Source organism: Phragmites australis, chromosome 20 (genome assembly GCF_958298935.1).
Source record: "Phragmites australis chromosome 20, lpPhrAust1.1, whole genome shotgun sequence".
NCBI classification, from domain to species: domain Eukaryota; kingdom Viridiplantae; phylum Streptophyta; class Magnoliopsida; order Poales; family Poaceae; genus Phragmites; species Phragmites australis.
In genome coordinates, this window is record NC_084940.1 from 2129768 (window position 1) to 2152159 (window position 22392).

Sequence of the window (22392 nt, forward strand, 5' to 3'; positions counted from 1 at the left end):
CTTCAATGCTTTGCTTGACCCCCCCCCCTCACGTGTTCAGCTAGGATCACTCTTGACTCTGTCCAGTTTCCTTGATCATCTGGCACCAAGCACTCCGCTTGGCCCTGATCATCCTGCCGTCGACAGCCAAATTGCATCCATCACCTGCACACCATGAGACAAGTAAACACATATCTCCAACTCCGATTCTAATTAGTCCATAATCAATATGCTCAAATAAAATCTCAAATCAATTCAAATCACATCAAAACTCATACAAAACCAAAGATCATCAAACCAAATAAATGATAATATCAATCACTCATCACAAGAAAATCAATGCATATTACAACTTGATTTCTCAATTTGTTTGTAGGTCTGTAGCTTAATTTACACAGACCTTGTTTCTTTCTATCAATTTGTTTGTTCTGTAGCCTTGTCTAGGAATACATGTTGAATTTCAGAGAATAAGTGTCATATCCTATGTCTAGGCGTGATCTCAAAATCTTTGACCAGTTTTTGATGTATTCAGTGATAAGTTAGGAGCAGAACTTAATGTTCTGGGGCTAACTATAGCAAAACATCTGAGAGCAATCTTAATTTTACATTTTCTTGCTGCCAAGTACTATTGTTATCCATATATGGTGGTTGTTGTTTTTTGTTCCGGCACTGATATCACAGTATTTCAATATATCAACGTTGTTCAATACTATCTTTTATATACACGATGGATGATTTTGTTATTGATGTATTTGTGGTTTATTCTTGCAAGTTCATATATATACTATATGTTATGTTAAACTTTTGTTATGTTTTTTTATGAAATATAGATATATATGCTCTTATTATCGCACATACTACATCACAGAGTCCCTACCCATGTAATGTGTCTGAAGATGCACTTCTACTGATTATGATGTTGCTTACGAAGATCAAGATGATCTTGGCTCAAAAGCCATTGATGAACCTCATGTCTGCAATGGTCATCATCACAAAACAGAGATCCCAGATAGAACAACGAAGCTACATCAACACACAATGGATGAACAGTCAATATCTAGTTTTCATCCAACAAACAACCATGCTTCTAATACCATAGAGATACATCAAGCAAACAGGGTGGCTTCATCTGAGTTCTCTGAGGAACATTGCAAGAAAGTCCAGTGCATTGAAACAAATGAGCTTAGGAGAAGGAGAAGTCAAGTACTTATTCATGCAGATAGATCTCCTGCTGATGCAGATATAGACGAAGAGAAGTATGATGAAAGCATGACAAACACAATAGACAATGCCATCGAACTGTATACATGTGATTCTGACCCGTCTTCTGACACCAAAAAACCTAACAGTGACGAATCTTTGGCCCTGAAGAGGTGTGTAGTGAGCTCCGGGATAGTGTACTAACTGGAAGTAGAAGCTGCAGAGCTAGCTTCAAAGTCATTCCAAATAGTTGGTTTGATGATCCAGTGGACATGAACATGACACCACCAGGTGAGATTTTCAAATTTGCCCCCACAAGGCCAGAGAAGGTCCGGAGAAGCCTGTACCCTGAAAACAGTGACCACCAGAACGATATTTCATTGGATTTGTCATGTGGCCTCTGGAAGAGTTACATGTGATTCAGTTACAGACAAGAGCACTTGCATTGCTGAAGACGAAGGCGCTACCGATGACATCAACTGCATCACGGAAGTGAAAAAGAAGTCAAAAGCACCTTACATCCCAACTAGAGGAAAATCAGGTAAAAAAATACTTTTTGTTGTAGAGACGGTCTGGTCTCTCCATAAATTCTGCTTAACGAACCTTGTCAGTTTAAACACACTTTTCATACATAACCAATATATACTGTTTGCCCATTCGATTACACGATAGGAAAACTTACTAGTTCTATCTGTATATGAGACCCCATATTAGTATTTTTTAACGCCCCATATTTTTTTAGTTCATCAAGCTGATTTTAATGCCTGCATATATTTATTTGAGCAGCAGAACACCACTGAAGATTTTGGGACTGGTAAAAATGGTAAAGATGTTGGCACAGATTCACCAGCAACAGTGACCACCGCTGAGTCTCCTTCACGGTGGCCTATTAACTTCGAGAAAAAACAGCAAGAAATTATTGAGTTATGGCATGACTGCAATGTCTCTGTAGTACATAGAACTTTCCTCTTCAATGGAGATAAGGCAGACAACGTCTACTTTGAAGTAGAGCGCAAGCGATTGTCCTTCATTAAAAACTCTTTCAGTGCTGGGGTTGAGCCTAATGCTACTGTTAACTCAAGGTAAGTAGTCATAGTTCTGATGTATCAAAATTATTCAGATCAACAATTTTTTAGGTTTTCTGTGAAACTAGATCTGAAATTTCTAGTCACTTTTTAGGTATATAAATAGATTTAAATAAAAAATATTCAATTATAAAGTTGTAGATATCATCAATAGATACAATGTTCATACAAGGATCAACTTCATCGAAGATAATATGAAAAAAATATAATTTTTTCTTTAAATATCGTATGCGGACCTAAGGTCTACTGACACATAGCATTTCGGCTCGTGGAGTGCCAATAGATTACCAGTTGGTACTCCACAACAATTACTTATTTATGTAAATATCGGATTTTAGTTGTTCTTTTGCAATTTTTTAATAAATTAATATTATTTTAAAAAACTTCTGCAATGCCTCATGCACACGAGCCATTCTCCCGGCGCCAGCCATCACTAGTTGCCCAATGATGGTTCCGGACGATGAAGCCCCAGCCACCTGTTTTGCCTCCTTCCTTCCACAGAAGCTCCATCAATGTTAACTTTCAGAATCTCGGGTGGTGGAGGTTTGCGGTGCATAAAACGGTGTCCAAATTTCAAAATTTTGGTAAGGTTTTCATCTGCAGCAACAATATGCTCTCAATCCGATGGTTTGGAACACTTGGATTGCTCACAGCGGCTCTGAGTCGGGACTGGAATATTTTTTAAATCAAAAAATTACAAATGTATGTGTTTATTTTAAAAATTGCAAATATAGACTCGTGTCTTTTTAAAACAGATATATATATATATATTTATAATTTTCTGATTTTAAAATAAAAAAATCGCCGCGACCGTTCGATCACGACCTTGCGGGCAGCCGTAAAGTAGAAAAATTAGAAAGTCCGTTTCAGTAGTGGCCCGAGAAGAAAAAACCGGGCTTTGCTTAATTTGTTGTCGATGGGCTTTGGACTGGCAACCGTTCTGATTAGTGATCCCTCGTTTCACTCCTCTTCGTCTTCGCTTCGACGGTTCTAGCGGGCGATCCAAAGGCGGCGGCGGCGGCATGGCGATGCGGTTGGCTGCGGCGGCGTTTGTGCGGCGGATTACGCCGGCGCGCCCTCCCGTCCCCGTCCCCGTCCCCGTCCAGGCGGCTGCTTCGGCGGGGGCGGAGGCGGTGACGTGCGGGCGCGGGGACAAGAAGACCAAGCGGGGGAAACGGTTCAAGGGCTCCTACGGCAACGCGCGGCCGAAGCGGGAGAAGAAGATCGAGCGCATCAAGGACCGCGTTGAGGTGCCCCGTTCCACACCCTGGCCCCTCCCCTTCAAGCTTATCTGAGAGCGGGCTTCCCCTCCCTTTCCCCTCGGTTCATGAGGGTACCTAGGCTAGGGTTTACTGCAACGGTTGCTGCTACTTTCTCCGTTTCCAGTTAGCTACATGCCTGCAGGGGCGTGTTTTTGCTATGTTTTTACTTGGTTGTTTCCCATTGCGTGGTGTCAGATATGTACTATCGTGCTGCTGTGATTCAACTTTGCCCAATGCAATCCTTATGGATGAAGTGAAATATGTTTCCGTTTCATCCTTCTGTTGGTGTATGCGCTATATGGATGCTGATAATTGGAAAATGAATTTATAGTTATTGATCTTTTATTCATTCAGCTGTTTACGAGACTCTCTGTGCTCATCAATAGAAATATCAAAGGATGTCGGCTTAGATTGGATTTTTCTCTCTGTGTTGTTTTACTATCGTCACTAGTTGCAGTCGCATGACATACATAATGAAGTGGCTACTGCCGAGAAACTGGTCCGGTATGTTGAAGACGATGAATCCAAATTATAAGTGCATCATGAACACAATTGGGACCATGTATTTACAAGATGTTGAAGGTACATGTGCTTGCCCTTTTTGTTCTGCAATTGTGTAAAATTGCAACTTACTGTATGAAAATCTTACCCTTTTTGTTCTGCTATTGTGTAGATCACTCTTTTGGTATGTTTTGCATTAGTGTGCAGCACAAATGCTCATTTTTTCAGTAAAGTGTTAGCTTGGAGAGCAACCTTGCACTTATTTTATTTGGTTGTGCACTTAAGAGTTAAGAATAAGTGATAGATATAGCTAATGCAAACAATGGGCCAAAAATGGTGTTATCCCGCTTTTGATACCACTCCTGGTTTGCGAAAATCATCTAGTTGGCGGCAGGGTTAACCTTACTGACCAAAGCTCGGTTACCGAGCTCCGGCAGTAACCGAAAATTTGCGGTTACCACGATAACCAGTCAAAAATTCAAAAAAATCGGACAAAATTCATTTGGCAAAATTTGAAATTTGGAAAAAAAAATCGCGATTTTAGCCGTTCGGTAACCGGTCGGTTTGGACCGGTTACCGAGCGGTTTTTGCGATTTATCGAGCGGTTTTCTCGAATTTTTCGTATTGTCAGTAACCGCTCGGTTTTCTCGGTAACCGCTCGGTTTTCTCGATTTATCGAGCGGTTTTCTCGATTTTCAGTGAAGTTCAACAAAAAATCCAAAAATTATCCCAATCTTGTAAAATCAATAACTAATTCATCTGAGCTTCAAATCAAGTGAAACAAATTGTGTTGGTTTCCTTGTGACATGATCTACATGATAAAAGTATTTATACTCATAAAAAAGTTCAAAATTTTCTGTGAGAAATTATATTTGTTAAACCAAGTTAAATGCATAGTTTACTCTTTGCTAATCCAAAAATCATGAAACTAATTTTGGTAGTCTTCTTATATGATCCTATGTCTTTTAAAAATACATGAACTCATGAATTAGTTATTGTAACATGCATGATTGTGTAAATGTGTTGCGACTAGATTAATTCATAACTGACCCATCACACCTCAAAAATTAGTGAAACCACTTTCATTAGCTTATTTATACTATGATTTACGTAGGAAAAATAATAGTAGACATGAAAAAGTTAATTACAGTGATGTTTATTAACATATTCACTTTATGCTTGTGAACTTTGTCAAAATCATAGAGAAATATGTGTTTGCATGTTACACTTTTCCTTAACATGAGTTAATAACTGAGCCGCACGCTTCAATTTTTTTTCATTTTTTTCAAACTTCCTCCCTATAGAATATGATGCAAACGACATTATTTTTGAATTTTTTTTCATAGAAGGTCTTAGAATTGTGTCTAGTTTTTTTAAAGATTTTTTTTGAATATTTTTATTTTTTTTGAATTTTTTGAATTTAAATTCGGTTACCGTTCGGTTTCTGAAACCGGACCGGACCGAGAAGGTCGGTAACCACAATTTTTGGGTGGTTACCGTCGCATTTGTGAACCGTGGTTGGCGGTTTGATCTTAAGTTGGGTCTCCAGACACCTGTCACCTTCTCCTAGTGCCCCCCTACCTAGCGCCTTTTACAACACTTGTGCCTGGCAACGATTTGTGATCAAAAGCAGCAAACTTGCCCTTCGATAACAATTTTGTTAATGTGATAATACAATACCTATACCCAGGTTGTTTCTTGAATGCAACGTATGCAATTAGTACTCTTTTTGTTTCCCATTATGCATCACTACAAGATGGATTCACACAATCAAGTTTTCTGAACTTTGATATGTAAACAAACTTCTATATTGGGCAGTTGAAAATCACATCGATAGATCATCTTCCATAATGTTGTCAAGTTTGTTTGGCTTTCATACGTATACTCCGTGAAACACTACTTATGATGTCCATATTTTGCTGTAGAGATTATTCCATATTTGCCACTAGTTCGACCCCTAATTGTAATTTTGCCATTAAAAAAAATCTCAAATCTCAAATTTGCTATTAAGAAAAACTCAAAATTGTAAATTTGCCATTCAAAAACTGAAATTGCAAATTTGCAATCAAAACTGATCCAAATAGATCCATGTCCACTAGATTCAATTCTAGTAGGCGCCCGTCATCTTTTCATATGAAAAAAAAGGGGGGAAATGAAAGGCATGGAAAGGACATAAGTACCCTACCTCTGTCCTCCTCACCTCATTCCATTTCTTATTTCTCAGTGCACATGCTCAGATATGGAGCTCCTTCACTGGCCTCCGCATCATCCCTGCCCTCCTTATCGGCCTCCGCCTCCCCTTCCTCTCTAACGAGGGAAGCACCTCCTCCCCGGGCGGCGGTGCAGCGGTGGGAGGGAAGGAAGAAACTGCGGATGTGGACGATGGTCGTGGCAGGTAGGCGCCGACGAGTAGAGGAGCGGTGCGATGGCCTTGTGAGCAGGGTGGCAGGGCAGAGGTGAGGTCCGCGGATGGTGCGGATACCCTAGCTGCAACCACGTCGATCCCGCACCTCTGTATTAAAGATTTTTATGTTCCAAGATATTTCCAGTTTGCAGATATTTCCATCCGACGCCGATTGATGTCACCCTGAGGTCAGATCTGCATCAGAGGAGATCACTTGGATCTGTGCAGCGTCAACGGGGAAGGTGTCGGGAGCATATTTCCATTCGACGCCGATCGATCTCATCCCTTATGTCAGATCCGCATCAACGAAGGGCACTTGGATTTGTGCGGCGTCAATAGGGAAGGCGTTGGGAGCATCAAGCAGCGTCGACGGGAAAGAACACTGCGGGCGGCAGCAAGAGTGGAGCAACAGGGGCAGCGGCAGGAAGGAGCCGGAGTCCTTTGGTCCGATGGCAGGTAATCTAGGTTTCCAACGATTTTGATAGCAAAAATACATTAGTCATTTTTCAGTGGTAAATCTGCAAAACCAATATCGTCCAGTAGGAAATATGCAAATCACCCTTTGTTGTATTTGGATAGTGACTGACACACTTAGAAAAATTTATATGCTCGTAGTAGGTGGTACAAACTACTTATGCAATGAAAAGGTTCCTTTTTAGGATTATGCATAGGCAGAATTTCTTTTGGTTATTCTTCATGATGCATTCATATTAGTAAATAAATATATTGCAGCACAAATAGATATATTTATATTACTTAATTGGGATGAGTCTTTTACATGTTAATATGTCATAGAATTGCTCCCAACTCGGTTCATGATCCGTCCATTATTTCTTCATGGCTCTAAAGCTGATCTAATTTGTTTGTACAGCAGGAGACATGAAGCAATCAAGTTGTCTTAGAACCACTTATCAACCTTGTCAGAAGGTACAACTAGGTTCTTCCATGTATCAATCAGGAGCTCTGCCCTAATCTGAATTCGGTTTGTCTTATCAACTGCTTATCTCTCACGGACAAAGCTACTAGGTTCATTGCTTTGAATTGCCCCGCATTACAAAATTTCATGCTGTTCCAATCTTCTATTAGTGATGATGGCATTTCTTGGGTTGCTCAGCAATGTACCTACTTGAACTGCCTCCATATCAAAGGGGACTTGTCTATCACAAAGGTGTCACTAAGAGCCCTTGTGCAGGATGGCAAGAGCCTCAAGTCTCTTGCTCTGGGAAGCTGCCCTCAAATTGGAGAAGATGACATCATGTCCTTCCTGATGGACCAGCCTTATTTAGACAAGCTTGAGCTCAAGGGCATGTTGGCTGGAGAGTCAAACAATGGTGTTATTCCAGCCTATGGTGTAAGACTATCATCAGTCCTCCATAGGAATTTATGTATATCTCATCACCTCAGTAGCCTCATTCTGGTCAAGTGCCCGGGTTTACAGGACCTGAGCATGCTTAGTTTTTCTGATATTCGCTTTCCAATGTTACAACATTTGGTGATTGATGACTGCAGTGGAGTAACACAGTTTGGCCTGATGTACCTGGTGGGCAATATCATGAATCCCATGACGCTTAAGACCATCAAGCTTGCCAGGTTCTACTTTTTTACATATGCAGCTTTGGTGGAAGTGCTGTCCTTGTTCAGCCAAACGATTGAATCAATAACCCTGGACTCACGTGATTCTGGCCTAGTGATGCCGCTCTGTCCTGTTGAAGCTGTGGCCCAGGAGTGTCCTAAGCTGAAGGTGATCAGATTGGAACACTGTGATAGTATTATGGATCTGTTCTTGGCATGGGTAGGCATGGTGTGCCGTGGGCTTAAGGAGCTTAGGCTTAATGGATTGACAGCTCCTGTACATGAGCATGGTATCTCAGACTGTTTCTCCAGCATCCTGCAACTCAATGGAATCACCAAGATTGAACTGAGGTCTTGCCTTATTAAAGACATACATGTTTGCATTATAGTTCAATCCTGTCTGGAAAATCTTCAGGAACTCATCTTGGACGAGTGCTCGCACATCTTGGGCAACGTTGTGTTGTTTCTTAGAGCGCATTGCCCCAATCTGATCAAGTTGGGCTTGAGTCGTACGCAAATCAATGATGATCATATCAGGATTCTCGTGTCTATGGGATTTGAGCACCTTTAGGAGGTTTATCTAATGGGGTGCCCCTTGATCACCGACAGTACTATGCATATCTTATCTTCATCATTCTTGCCCGAGCTTTGGAGAGTAAACATAGCAGACTGCCCTCAGATCACTCAGGATACCATCGACTACTACCAGGGGTTTTGGGAAATCAAGAACTAAAGGGAGCCGAACCTTCAGAAGAAAAATCGAACTGGCTGTTACCAAACTATCCGTCATGTATTTGGTACTGGGGCCATGTGTTCCCCTGAAATGAACTTATCTGAGTCATGTTAAAATTATGCTAGTTTCGAAATTATGTCGCATGAACTTGGTATCGTATGTGACAATATCGGTCCTGTTATTGCATAGTATGATTTACTCCTGTGAGATGGTGTGGTTGTCGTTCTCGTTTCTGGTTTGCATTTTTGGAGTTTTGCAATGCAGATTTCATTTGTCAGGATATGTAACGGTTGCTCTACGAAGGAAGAACAGATAGCATCTGTGAATCTGTGATGACCAAGTGCTTGATAGCATGTAGTTATTGTTCCGACTGCTAATATCATCTGACATCCATTTGAGTGGCCACTCGAGATCGATACTCGCCGACACGGTAAGAGTGCCCCTGACAACTCGTCTCCATTCGAGATATGTTTTTCAGATAGTACGATCTTACAGGTCTTAGCTACCACTGTAATGCGCAGGCACAGCTCGGCGGAAGCGGTTCGATCGCTCGGCCGTTAGCCCGTGATGCCAGCTACGGCAGCAGGCAGCAGAGCAGCTCGAGGTCGAGAGCGGCGAGCCCAGACAGCATCGCAGGCTCGCAGCCCGGCACCGGCTGTCGCGCCGCGCGGATGGGTCCCCCTCAAGCTCGTTTGCTTTCATCACCGCAGGATTGGCCCTACATCCGCAGCTGTGTCGAATCGGCTAGGGGGCTAGCCTATCACACACATACTTCTCTGCCACCCTCATGCACGGCCGCATCTCCATTTTCCGACGCCGAGCAGCTCTTCTTGCTGGCCCCCGTCTCGGCTCGGCGCCACCGTTACAATTCTCGCGCCCTCCGGCTGCGCACGGTAACTTTGCTGTGAGATCGTCTTTCCTTACACCATCGGCATATTCGAAGGACCGTGATGGAGCCCATCCATGCAGAGCTTCTGGGGACGCTCTGGTCTCTGCGCGGTACACCAATGTTTCTGTCTCTGGTTCTTGAAATTCCTGTACGAAGAAGGCTATTTCTTCGTCATCTTCTTCTCGCCACTGCTTCCCTTAGTCAAATGGTCTGTTGCTCTTGAATCTACACCTCTCTGTCAGGTTGCCGTCAGGTAATGGATCACAGATCGATGAACAGGGCCCGATCATGACAAGGGAGCGGCCACACGCGTTTGGCTTCTTGGCCGTGCGAGTAGTACTAGCTCCTCCTCCTTATCTTGTTTGTACCTGGGCACCTGGCTGGCACAACTCCTCGGGGTGCATGCTAAGAAAACCTCCATGGCAATATGCTAATCTTGACGCTGTGCTGGAGTCATCAGTGCCGAAGAATAACAGATCCTAGGTCGGTTAGCGTTGGCCGTGGCGGCTTCAGATTTCACACGTACAGGCAGCACTGTGACCTTGTCGTACACCGGCCATTTAGCATTCTAAGATAACAATGAACTGTTCTCACGAGTCAGCACATGCTCCGAGACCTCTTCCATCAGAGTGTTTACATCCGTTGGTCGATCCAATCGACACCTTCTCTTACTTTTTTGCCTTTGCTTAATAAATAATTTTATTCTCACAAATAAACAAGACACATTTCCTAATACAGTATAATAAAAAATAATAAAATTATTTAATCTATTTTCTTAATACTTATGCAAATTGCCTACATGCGTGTGGAGCAAATTACTAGCCACAGCATGGAAAGGTGGCGGCCAATGGGGATACAAAGGTGTGTGGAATGGAAGAAAGAAGGGACGGCCGGCCGGCCAGCGGAGGCCAAATCCGCGCACTGTTGACGCCGACAGGTGACGGGATCGAGATGCGTGTGTGAACTGGTGGCCTTTGTCGAATCCGCACTCGGGGTCAGGGGTCATGCCGGGCTCTGTAGCAGTTCGTGTTGCTGGCCGGCTCCTCGCCTCATGTTCGCCGCTGCCTCCGACCATGCCCTGCGTGATAGATATCACCAGCTAGCCGATGGGTGTGTGCTGTTGCAGGGTCCATGAACAGTTCGTGTGGCATTCATTCATTGATGGTTCGGTTCTGGTTCGGTTCCAGATCGATCGGGGTTTACTCAATGCGACGCGATAAGTTTGGATGAGCTGATCTGAAACGATGATGTATTGGTGGTAGGTCAGACTTGACTGCATGGATTCCCCATCCTTGCTTAAAGGAGATTCAGGACGATGCTCATGGTAGTAGTAGTCATAAGGTCCTCTTTGAAATGCTAGCACGTCCTCGGAAAGAAAATGATACTCATCTAGTCTTTGTAGACACTAGTTATCTAGTATCATGTGAACTGTGAATTTGCTAGCAGTGAAGTCTAGCTAGCTTACTACTGGCTCTTTGTTATTCTGTCAGGTCATAAATAGGTGTTATTTTAAATATCATCAAGTTTTTAAAATATAATTTTGACTAATAACTTTTTAGAAATATATTTATAAGTATTAAAAATACATTATTATAAAAGTACTTTTCGAGATAAATCTGCTTATATTATTATTAAATATCTAAACTCAACTCATAAAAGATAATTTATAATCAAAGTTTAGAACGGTCGACTCACAAAACTCAAAATAACACTTATTTGTAAATGAATGGAGTATGTAAGACCAAGTGCTGTCAATTAGTATGGACAGGAAAATTGTATGCAAATGCACTATTGTAGTTCTTCAATAACTTTTTTTCTTTTGGAAAAGATTACATGTAAGGATGGAAAATCTTCTTTGGAAACTAGGTTTACTGGATTGGTTAAGGCTTTTTCCTGCTTGGAACAGGGAAGTACATACGCACTGTTCCCAGAGGGTACATATCTTAATTCGCAAAAAAAAAGAGGGTACATATCCTGTTCAAATATAATTCGTATCAAACAAAAGCCATGTCCGAAACGTATATCGTAAGCTATATAAAACCGGCATTAAAGGAGACGTTTCGTTTTCTTAGCTGTCCAAAATGACAGGAAACTAAGACCCACATGAACAGAATACTCTACCACGTAGCACATCCAACGCTGCACCCAAGGGAAAACTTCTACGCCTTTTCAGTCCATAGCAAGAAAGGCAAAAGGCTTTGCCAGTCAACGATAAGTAACTTATCAAGACACGAAAATCCGAAAGGTGACGGAAATACTCTGTCACGTAGCATAAGATAGTACTCCCTCCGTTTAGAATAGCAGAGATATTTCTTTTGAGTCTAGTCTTTGAGGTTGGATTTTAACTAAGTCGTGCTCACAAAATATATCATTTTTAGCTACAAAATTTATATAGTATAAAATTATTTTAAATTATGAATCTAATTGTATAATTTTTATACACTAATTTTTTATAATTTAATTAAATATTAGTTAAAATATATAATATTTGATATTTGCAAAAAAAACACGTCTAGTACCCAGGAAGGAATCAAGCGAACAATCAGGGATAGTTTAGGCAGGTTCGTGGACTCAAGGGGCCAGGTGTGTCAAACTTTGCAGCCGAGTGATCACACGGTCCAAACAAAACTCGCCAGCGGCATCGGAAAAAGAGGACACCAGGATGACATGTGCAGCTTGGCTTCCGTAACCGAATTCAACCGTGCCATCTGCTTGATACTACGGTATCTGTCAGTTTCTTCGGTACAGGTGTTCAGGATAACCGAAAATTTTGCACACATCATCATAGACATGACTCACGAGGAGTATTGTGCATGTAGGTGCGAGTTTGCAACACTAGTGTGTATTATATCATGTGAAACATTTGCAACGAGAAAAATCGGCAGAATCTTCGAATACAAGGGTTGGTCACCGCAAGAGGTGGCGTACTGGAAAAAAATATAGAAAAAAGACACCAGGGCTTTTACGTTACATTAATTTTTGTGACTTAGTGTGTATCTTTTTGGTGCTTTCCTCCATACACCGTGCGCTCGTTTCCTGTCGAGGGCTTTGGCAGCTAGGCTGTGTAAGTTGCACGCCCTGCGCCTCACTTTAGACGCTGTAAATTTTTTTATTTTCAACCTTCTTAATTAAATGACAGAGCTCTTGATTTTCCTTTTAAAAAAAAAATAGTGTGTACGTGTGTACCACGTATGAATGATACTGTGCATAAATGGTGACGGGGTATGATACTTTGGAGTCCAAAATGTACGCGGATGATTAGTTCAGACATTGACGAGTTCGGTGACACTGTTTGCTCGTATGCACCAAGTGGTTAACTCCTCAGCAGCGAAGAAGCGAGATTTGGCTTCGCAGAAACAGAAGCTACCGCTCGCCGAAAGGAATTCCGCGGTCGGCGCGGCGTCTTGCGGTCTCGAGATCGAGCACGCCACGCGCACGGTAATCACACAGTATCGCGCGGCCGTCGTACACGTCCGGCCCGGCCAAATCCAGCGCACCGGCGGGCACCGCGTCCGCTAGGCTCCCACCCCGTAAACCGCCGCCACGCACCGCGCAGTCACACGCCACGCCACGCCACGACGCGCAATGCCAGCCACCAGCTGCCGCCGCGCCACCACCACGGCACCACGCGCGCGCGCCCCGAGGGCTGGGCGGCAGGTAGAACCTTAGGCTGGCACGGAGACGCGACACGACGCCACTGCCCGGCCGACACGTCCCCTCCCCTCGTTTTCCCAACCAACCAGCCAGCCCCCGCGCAGGAACGCGACGCCACGCGAGCATTCTCACTACGTTACCCCACCCCGGGCCGTCCGCGCGTACGTCGTAGACTCCCGCACCAACCGCGCGCTCGATCGCGCCGGGTCGGCGCCCTCCACCTCGCGGCGCGGTAACAGGCACCACAACCACTTGCTCTTGCACGCAGTACGCACTAGTAAAATCGCCGCGCCACCGGCGATATATACGTGGCCGCCGCCGGCTTTGCAAGCCCTCCTAGCCCCGCGCGTCCTGGCTCTGGCTCCGGCTGGAGAGAAGAGAGAGGGATAGGGATCGGGCCGGGAGCGAATTCTTTGCCTCTGCGGCTCTGCCCCGCGACAGCGACGCGGGCGGGGCCGAGCGGCACAGCGCGGCTCGCCACCTACAGAGACCCGGGGGGAGAGGGACAGGCCGCGCGCGCACGCCACCGCGCTCCATTGGCCACGCCGTTGCCATCACGCTGATTAAACTACTCGATCGCCCAGCTCGCTAGCTTGCTTCTCGCATGCGATCCGTCTCCCTCCATTCCTCCTCTTCCTCAACAGGCAAGGCTGGTTGAGCGAGCTAGGCGGGACTAGCTCTATCTGAGGGAGTGAGCCGGCCGGTGATCGAGAGGCCGGCCATGGAAGGCGAGGATGACGGGCCAGAGTGGATGATGGAGGTGGGCGGGGCCGGAGGAAAGGGAAAAGGCGGCGGCGGGGTGGACAGGAACAAGAAGCGGTTCAGCGAGGAGCAGATCAAGTCGCTGGAGTCCATGTTCGCGACGCAGACCAAGCTGGAGCCGCGGCAGAAGCTGCAGCTGGCGCGGGAGCTCGGGCTGCAGCCGCGCCAGGTCGCCATCTGGTTCCAGAACAAGCGCGCGCGCTGGAAGTCCAAGCAGCTCGAGCGTGAGTACTCGGCGCTCCGCGACGACTACGATGCCCTCCTCTGTAGCTACGAGTCCCTCAAGAAGGAGAAGCACGCGCTCCTCAAGCAGGTTAGTCTGTCAAGCTCATCATCATGCATCCATCTCTCGTGCGCGCGTTAATCTGGTTGCTGAAATGATCATGTACAATCGTTGATTCTAAAGATCGGTTCTTGTGTTGCGTGCAGCTGGAGAAGCTGGCCGAAATGCTGCAGGAGCCTCGGGGAAAGTACGGCGGCAATGCCGACGCCGGTGCCGGGGACGACTTGCGCTCAGGCGTCGCCGGCATGAAGGAAGAGTTCGCGGACGCCGGGGCGGCGCTCTACTCGTCCGATGGTGGCGGCCGCGGCGGCGGCAAGTTCGCGCACTTCGCGGACGACGACGCTGGGGGCCTCTTCCGGCCGTCCCCGCACCAGCCGGCCGCCGGGTTCACGGCGTCGGGACCGCCGGAGCACCAGTCGTTCCAGTTCCACTCGAGCTGCTGGCCGTCGTCCACGGAGCAGACCTGCAGCAGCTCGCAATGGTGGGAATTCGAGTCCTTGAGTGAGTGATCGAGTAGATCATTAGATCATGCAACTATCACGAATTCACAATCCACATCACGACCAGAAGATTCAGAACACGTACGTACGATCGAGTACGAATCCGTAGAGATGATCAGTCGAGGGTGACGGTGTACATAGCTTCATCAGTAGATCGAAATCCTGTCCAGGCAATTTCTTCTCCTCCTCAGCATGCAATTTTTTCCTCTCTCTCCCCATATTCCCTGTTGTCGCTACCAGATCATGTAATCCAGGAACATGTAGAGCAAAGATCAAACCTATAGAGATGGTCACATGCGACCTAGCAGTTTACCCTGTTCAATGGCTGCTCTCTCTTTCTTTATTTCTTTGTTTCTTTCCCATTTCTTTCTTCCAACGATAGCTGATGAACAACAGCTAGTAGAGAACATGAAAGTACAGGTTGCAAAAAGATGCCGATGTGGATCGAGATTCTTAATCGAGCAGGAGAAGGGAAGGGAATCGAACAGCAAGGCTCAGTACAGTACGGGGCAATCGATACAGGGTGGCACAGATCACATAGGTAACATGCATGCAGCCATTCTTTTAAGCAGATGATAATTAGGCGCCTTGTTTAGGTCAAGCCGAAAAGTATGATATATAAATTTGATACGAGATCGATCTGTAGCGAGTAGTGCAGTGTAGCCTGGATCACAGTCCAGTTAAGGACGGCAAACCTAGGTAGAACGACTGGAACGATTGTCAGATGGGAGGCAAACAAACAGCCTATTCAGATTCAATTTACGACCTCGGAGGTAACAATAGCCCAAGCCCCCATCGATCAAAAGCAAGTGTCGTCCTAGGATGGTTACGGTTGAAGTATTTTAACTTTGATCAACATTATCTATGGATATGCAGATCAGCCATATGCAAAGTAATATAAGTAATCAATCTCTTCAAAAATACTTCCAAGACATGATTATTCTTTATGATACAAATACATTAGAGATAGTTACATGACTGTTGTGGGCTCTCGCAATGCGGGGGGCGACCCGTCCTGCGGTTTCCCCGACGGTGGCTCTCTCCAACGTAGGCGTTTCCATCCAAGCTGCCCCAACCGACACCGCATCACCTCTCCTCTCAGCACTGCCCTACACCTACACCCTCCGCCAGGCAACCCACCCCTCGATCCAACTCCTCTGCAGGATGTCGCCACCCCCATACTTCCCTCCTTCACCAAGCATTGCAGCCTCAGCACCCGCCTGCTTCGTTGGTTGCCGCATCCTCATCCTCCTCCTCTGGACACAGCTTCCCCCGCACACGCCTTCTCCTCCAGGCACCACTACCTCCTCCACCGAGGCCATCGTCCCAACACCGTTCTTGTCCATTAGGCACCACCGCCACTGCATCTACAACCCCGCTGAAGAGCCTCTCCAACCCGACTACATCAGATCCGCTTGGTCTAGACGTGACATCATCTGACTATTAGCCGTTGGTGCCTCCAGACCTCCGTGAAATCAACGCCACCTTTCACAATAGCATTTTCAAACTCACCGTGGAAGCCTCCATCATCCTGCCCTATTTCTTGGAAGACCCTCGCCATCACAAGCTCACCAAGGAGCATGCCGTAGATGGATGAGAACGGCTGAATTCATGTGTGCTGGAAGGAAGGACGAAGTACCTCTTCGACCCCTCAACAATCACATTCACGCCTCCATGGAAGATGCTTCAATTACCTCCCTACAGAGCATAGAGTTGTCGATTGCTAGAATCAACTATGTTGTCTTTGTTGTGGGGGCCTCAGTCATTTCACACGTTGGTGCCCTTCCAAGAATCGCCACTGCACACCTCTGGCTCCACGGTCACCACCTGTTGTTGCTTTGTCTGTGCATTTCACTCCAACACTACTTCATTCATGCCATGCTTCATTTCATCCCCTGAAGCAAGCCATAAGTTTGAGCCTGTGGATTGCATATCTTTTGGGAAAGAAGGACGCGTCTCCTTCGAGATGTTGTTTGATTCTTCTGTCCTTAGATGGCCTTTCCTCGCCGGTTCCTTCAGCGGACCTCGTCTAAGAAATTTGTGACAAGCTTCACATTTCAAGTGACACACTTAAGATAGAGGTCTTCTCCAACATAGCTGGTGGTGAAAGCACCATTGATCACACCGAGTCGGGTCACTCTCCTCTACATGCAGTGAGAAGGTCCTTTAATCGCCTTATGTCTTCTTTGATGCAAATCTTCATATGGACAATTTTACATCGATGCAATTGGAGTGTGGCACAACGACTCTAGCAACTAATCAACAAACAAAGTTGGTCTTGCCCTTAGTTGTTCCTTGCAAGCAAGATGAGGCCTCTCACATGGACTTGTGCGTGGAAGATTAGGTTGAGTCACAACACTACCATCCGACCAACAAGCAGACTTGGTTTCATCTTGCGTCATTCCTCAAATATAGAATGAGCCACAAGTCAATGATGTGTATCAAGTTGATCCAAAGCTCTAGGAGAACGTGACTCAGTTGCCTGTTTCTAGGGTCTATCTAGTTGTTGATGACAAGGACATCATGGAGAGTGATATTGAGATGGATCATGGCTTTTCACAATCTCTTCTGCTCTCATCACACTCAAAGCCTCATAGTGATGTCTCCAAGCCGAAGTTGGACCCTTCCCCCAAGTCGGAGTGCTTAGAACTCAAGCCGCCATCTCAGAAGGCCCCTTTGCGCAAAAATGTCCGATTTGAATCTCTTGAAGAGTTTATGCGTCATTGGGAAGGATGGAGAGATTGGTGAAGAAATCATTGATGGATATGCTAAAACTCTTAAGAGTTGATTCTGCAGAACCTCCCTGATTCACTCATGCGTTCCGATGGTCGTGCCTTGTAGGACCTCGTTGCCAGTGCTTCGATGATGGCTTCTTAGACGCCCTTTCAGGTAGTCGCTTTGTGATGTAGTTATGGTAATTGTAGTTTCCTTAGTCCCTTGTATCCTATCTAAGTGATAATTAAACTAGTTGTAGTTTGAGGTTCCCCAGGTGTGGTTTGTGTGATGGTGCTGTAAGCGGTGGTGTGCATCCATTTGGAATTGGTGTATTACCAGTGTAGGCTCAACTTATTCTTTATTAATATAATATGCAGATATCCTGCTTGTTCGTTTAAAAAATATTAGAGGCACTTCCCCTTCCATTTTGAAGAAAAGATTAACGCGGACACATATTGATCCTTCATGCAACAGTCTACATGGGAGTTTACATGTTAGTATAAGGTTGCACCAAATATGCCCAAGATCGGTATCTGCTTCTTTATGGTGAATGTGTTCATGATTCGAGAAGGAGTACTAAAATCACTAAATCACGCATGCATGCTGGGTTATAACTCACGAATAGCTGCTTCAAGTTGGATCAAAAAACCATACCTAGGACTAATATTGAATTGCTGAGAACCCACCCCGATGCCTAAGCTTCCTAGACCCACTAATCTGAACAAAACTAGCAAAGGAAGTCAAGACATGATGCAGGAGAAATTGACACCTTCGCTACAGTACCATGGTAGAAGTGACGATAAGAGTTTTACTCCATAGTGGTTTTGTCTTGACAGCGACCAACATAAACGTGGTAAAAACCCGGTCTTTGTTAATCGGTGTCCATAAACGATCGATCACACCGTGAAAGTAAAACACGGTTCTATCATCTCGAGCAGGATTACCCTCTCGAGACTAAATCACCCCAGTGTTTGTTTGGATACATGCATGCATACGCAACCCGTCGAATTCAAGCTGTTTTATCCGGCAAGGTCTCTTTCTTTCGCACTCAGTGAGCTGCCGTGCGGGGCCCCACAGCATATAATGACGTGTCACTATGCCACACTGTGACAATTTAGAATCCTAGATACTAGAATGCGAGCTCTACGAATGATGACACTTTTTGAAGCAAATTAGCAGGCGCTCTGCCACTTCATTTAAGCAAGGAAGGAGTTCAGAACGAAGTTTTAGAAGTTTGAAATGGCAGCTCGAAGCTGCCAAGAGCAGATTTTACATGGCCTTGTACGCGATTTAACCTATTAGATCTCCTGATTGAGTCTCGCTGGTCATAGCCATGCGTCAGTTGTTGATGTATTCTTTTGCTCCGAACACCATCTTCAAATAATCTTCTTCATGTTTCATTATTTTCATATGTTCCATCAAGCATATAAGATTCGTAGTCTGACACTAGCCAGCCATAGCTAGGGTCTAAAAGAAATTGGTGTGAGCCCATCCATCCATCCATCCAGGGGCGAAGCTACGTTAATTTATGATGGTGCACTGTCCAATAGCGTGAAGAAAAAATTTATTAGTAATCTGCTCATATTGATTATATAAATTTATATTGTTACTAGATGTATAATAAAATAGCTACAAGGTCCTTTTAGCTCAAGCTTCGCACCTGCATGACTGCATCCATGGCTCCGGAATATCACAGGCGCTTGTCGTGTTATCGTGAAGGTGGTTAGTGTTGCTTCCATCTAACCGATATGGGTCCACTAAAATGTGACAACCCATTCCTGTCAAAGGCGAAGACTACCCCATCGCACAAGGGAAAGGGCGATAGTTTAATTCAGATTAGCATGCAGTATCAAATTCTTAATCTGGTGACAAATGGAGCCATTTGCACAGCCTGTTGATCGAGTGAGAGATTTCTGACATAATCACATGCACACGTGGCTTCCTTATCACTTACTTAGTGAGATAGTATTATACTCACCTTGGCAGAACTAAAACAATGTATCTACATTCCCATTAGAGCCTCAAACACGCAATTAGTTTGACTCTCCTACGAGGAGTCAATTGGCAATAGGTGTCGACTCCACACAGGTTACAGAACACGCAAGAAATGAGCAACATGGTACGGAAATTCTGAAACCGTGTAGAATAATTCAGGAACTGTTGGCGGCAGAGGTACTAGTATTACACAGCAATTTAGCAAGACATCGAACAACTCCTACAGATTTTCTTGTTCAAAAGTTGAAACTGACAATGACTTAAATTGGTTCAAACAAATATAATTAGTCCAGCATGGACACATCATGTTGAGAGAGAAATAAAATCGTCTTCGACCTGATTAGTGATGCATGAATACTTGCTAATTTAGACATATGACATTAAAGATTTATCTGGCCAGAGATTGCTCATTAATTAAAAGCTCCAGCACCTTGGAGTTGGGAACAATCCAAGTCAGAGTATTAGAATGATCTTAGAACAAATAAGAAAAAATGATCTCAGCTATCCATATTCGAATGTACTCTAGCTTAATATACGCTCATTATCTTTCAAACAAACCCAACCCATGGACTAGGTCAATCAGTTGCACACAACTCATCCATACGTCTTAAAGATCCTCTGCATTTTGATAAACTTATACTCCCTCCAATCACAAATAAATATCGGTTAATATTTTCAAATTTTGTCTACAAACTACTCTGTATGTATTGAGTTTGGATATTCGATAATGATGCGGCTAGATTTATCTCAAAAAATAGTTTTATAATAGCAAAACTTTGATACTCCCTCCGGTCCAAAATAAGTATCGTTTTAGATCATATGAAGTCAATTATTTTAAACTTTGGTTACAAATTACTTTTTATATATGAAATTTAGATACTTAAAAATAATACATATAGATTTATCTTTAAAAGTAATTTCATAATAATATATATTTACTATAAAGTAGTAGTCAAAGTTATATTTTAGAGACCGTGTTAATATTAAAAAGACACTTATTTCAGATTATAAGGAGTATATTCTATAAACACAGTAAAGAAAAAAAGTAATAGTCAAATATGAAACCGTATCGATATTTAAAATAATATTTATTTATAAACGGACTGAGTATATTCGCAGCAGATGTCAATGTCGAGGCTTACTTTATCAGCCAAGTACACGGATCATTAAAGTACCTTAGGAAAATCAGATGAGTATTACAACCGCCTAAAATTAAGTCAACATTGCCATACATGTTTTACTTGCATCTACTCCTTCCGTTCAGAAATAATAAAAGTATTTTTTTTTTAAATCAAACTATATGTACGATTAATATTTAATTAAATTATAAAAATATCTAGTGTATAAAAATTATATAATTAGATTCACGATTCAAAATAATTTCACACTATATAGGTTGTAGCTACAAATGATATATTTTGTGAGAAAACCTTAATTAAAATCTAACTTCGTTGAGTCTAAAATAAATGCATCTACTATTTATGGTCTACTATTTCTGAACCGAGAGAGTACTATATTAATATAAGGACCAAACTTAATTAGTTTTCTTAGTATTCTCTTTTACTGTATGCATATATTCTAATAAAATTTCTAGGTAATGAAATGTGAAATGAATTGGAACAGTTTTAGAATGACTAAATGATAATTCATCGCACCACTTTCTTTCTGTCATATACACTAAACGATTAAAGATATCTTTACTCCTCGGGGCATTAAGATTTATAAAAAAACATAGCAAATCTAGACGCGCAATTGCACAGGCACTTCAGCTAGTTCTTCCAAAGGGAAAACAACCAAGTACGTAATATAGAGGGCAATAAAGAACCACGTACGTAATAAACTAAGCATAATGCTAACCGTTTTTCAGTTATATTATTCAGGAGAGAAAAAAGATCAAACAATCACCAAAAGGCAATCTATATCCTATGTAATATATAGTGCATAGACTACATCACGGAATGAATCTAGGGGCAACAGCCAACTGGATTAGCATGTCAATGGAGTACAAAGCAGTATCCTGCAGGTCCATGAAGACTTAATGAATAAGAATATATTATTCTATTGTCGATTGCATTACATTACTAGACCGGGAGAGTATGTGGCACACCGTTCCTTAGATAAACCAAAATAGGACAAACCATAGCTACCTTGAGCTAGATGAGCACCAAATGAACTAGTTATGATAACCACTTCATCAATCCACTCACCTGCACGGGCTAGCAATTTTTTAGGACATATGAACAATAGAAGTTCCTTGAAAAAATGGTCATATGTTCATGATTTAGGATCTGAAAAACTGAAGATGATTTTGTGATTACACCTTTTCTGGTCCGCAAATAAATTTCAAAATATTTCTTGAATATTGGAAAGATACCCTCTCCGATAACAGTTGCGGATGCTATCCTTTTATAGTAGAGAAATAGTATGAAATCAAAGTATTTAATGGTCTATTTGACATATCACAACTATATACATTTTCATATATTGCTTAACCCTTTTACACGTTTATATCTGGGCCCATAAATAATAAAAATCGTCTCATTACTCCCTATCTCTCTGGCTACCTCGCTCCCTCCTTTTGTTTCATGTTTCAACACATCACAGTTGTGGATGCTTCATAATCTACATCCGACGTGACACTAAGTTTTGCATTATATAGACAAAGGCATGGCCCTGCTTTTTTTACAGAAAGCAAATCTAAGTTTTGCATTATCAATATAATGTGTTTATTTTGGTGAGGAAAAAGGCGCATACTTGTGGAGACATGAATTGTCCTGGATATGAAATAGAGAACCAAGTCTAGCTTACCTCACACAAGTTCATGTGAGAGGCTATCGCTAGATATTTGAGTGCCAGCC

General features: G+C 43.4%; 3 protein-coding genes and 1 pseudogene across 7 annotated transcripts; all 4 read left to right on the plus strand.

The window, feature by feature from the left end:
- The first annotated feature begins 1017 nt into the window (after positions 1-1017).
- On the plus strand, positions 1018-2358 carry LOC133902319 (kinesin-like protein KIN-7J; annotated as a pseudogene).
- Positions 2359-3178: 820 nt separating this feature from the next.
- On the plus strand, positions 3179-3875 carry LOC133902145 (small ribosomal subunit protein bTHXm-like). Its single transcript, XM_062343743.1, has one exon. The coding sequence runs from the start codon at positions 3287-3289 to the stop codon at positions 3557-3559; it is 273 nt and encodes a 90-aa protein (XP_062199727.1). The 5' UTR covers positions 3179-3286; the 3' UTR covers positions 3560-3875.
- Positions 3876-3978: 103 nt separating this feature from the next.
- Positions 3979-8943, plus strand: LOC133902144 (uncharacterized). Of its 5 annotated transcripts, none has more exons than XM_062343738.1 (4): positions 3979-4108; positions 6252-6483; positions 6584-6887; positions 7306-8943. In XM_062343738.1, exon 4 carries the CDS (start codon positions 7495-7497, stop codon positions 8572-8574), a length of 1080 nt encoding a protein of 359 aa, XP_062199722.1. In that variant the 5' UTR covers positions 3979-4108; positions 6252-6483; positions 6584-6887; positions 7306-7494; the 3' UTR covers positions 8575-8943. The 5 variants fall into 5 exon arrangements, with proteins under 5 accessions (XP_062199722.1, XP_062199726.1, XP_062199724.1 ...); XM_062343742.1 differs by having other exon boundaries at positions 4021-4108; positions 6265-6483; XM_062343740.1 differs by lacking the exon at positions 3979-4108 and having other exon boundaries at positions 4639-6483; positions 6567-6887.
- Positions 8944-13459: 4516 nt separating this feature from the next.
- Positions 13460-15146, plus strand: LOC133901765 (homeobox-leucine zipper protein HOX6-like). Its single transcript, XM_062343249.1, has 2 exons — positions 13460-14354; positions 14471-15146. Exons 1-2 carry the CDS (start codon positions 14001-14003, stop codon positions 14831-14833), a joined length of 717 nt encoding a protein of 238 aa, XP_062199233.1. The 5' UTR covers positions 13460-14000; the 3' UTR covers positions 14834-15146.
- The last annotated feature ends 7246 nt before the right edge of the window (positions 15147-22392 follow it).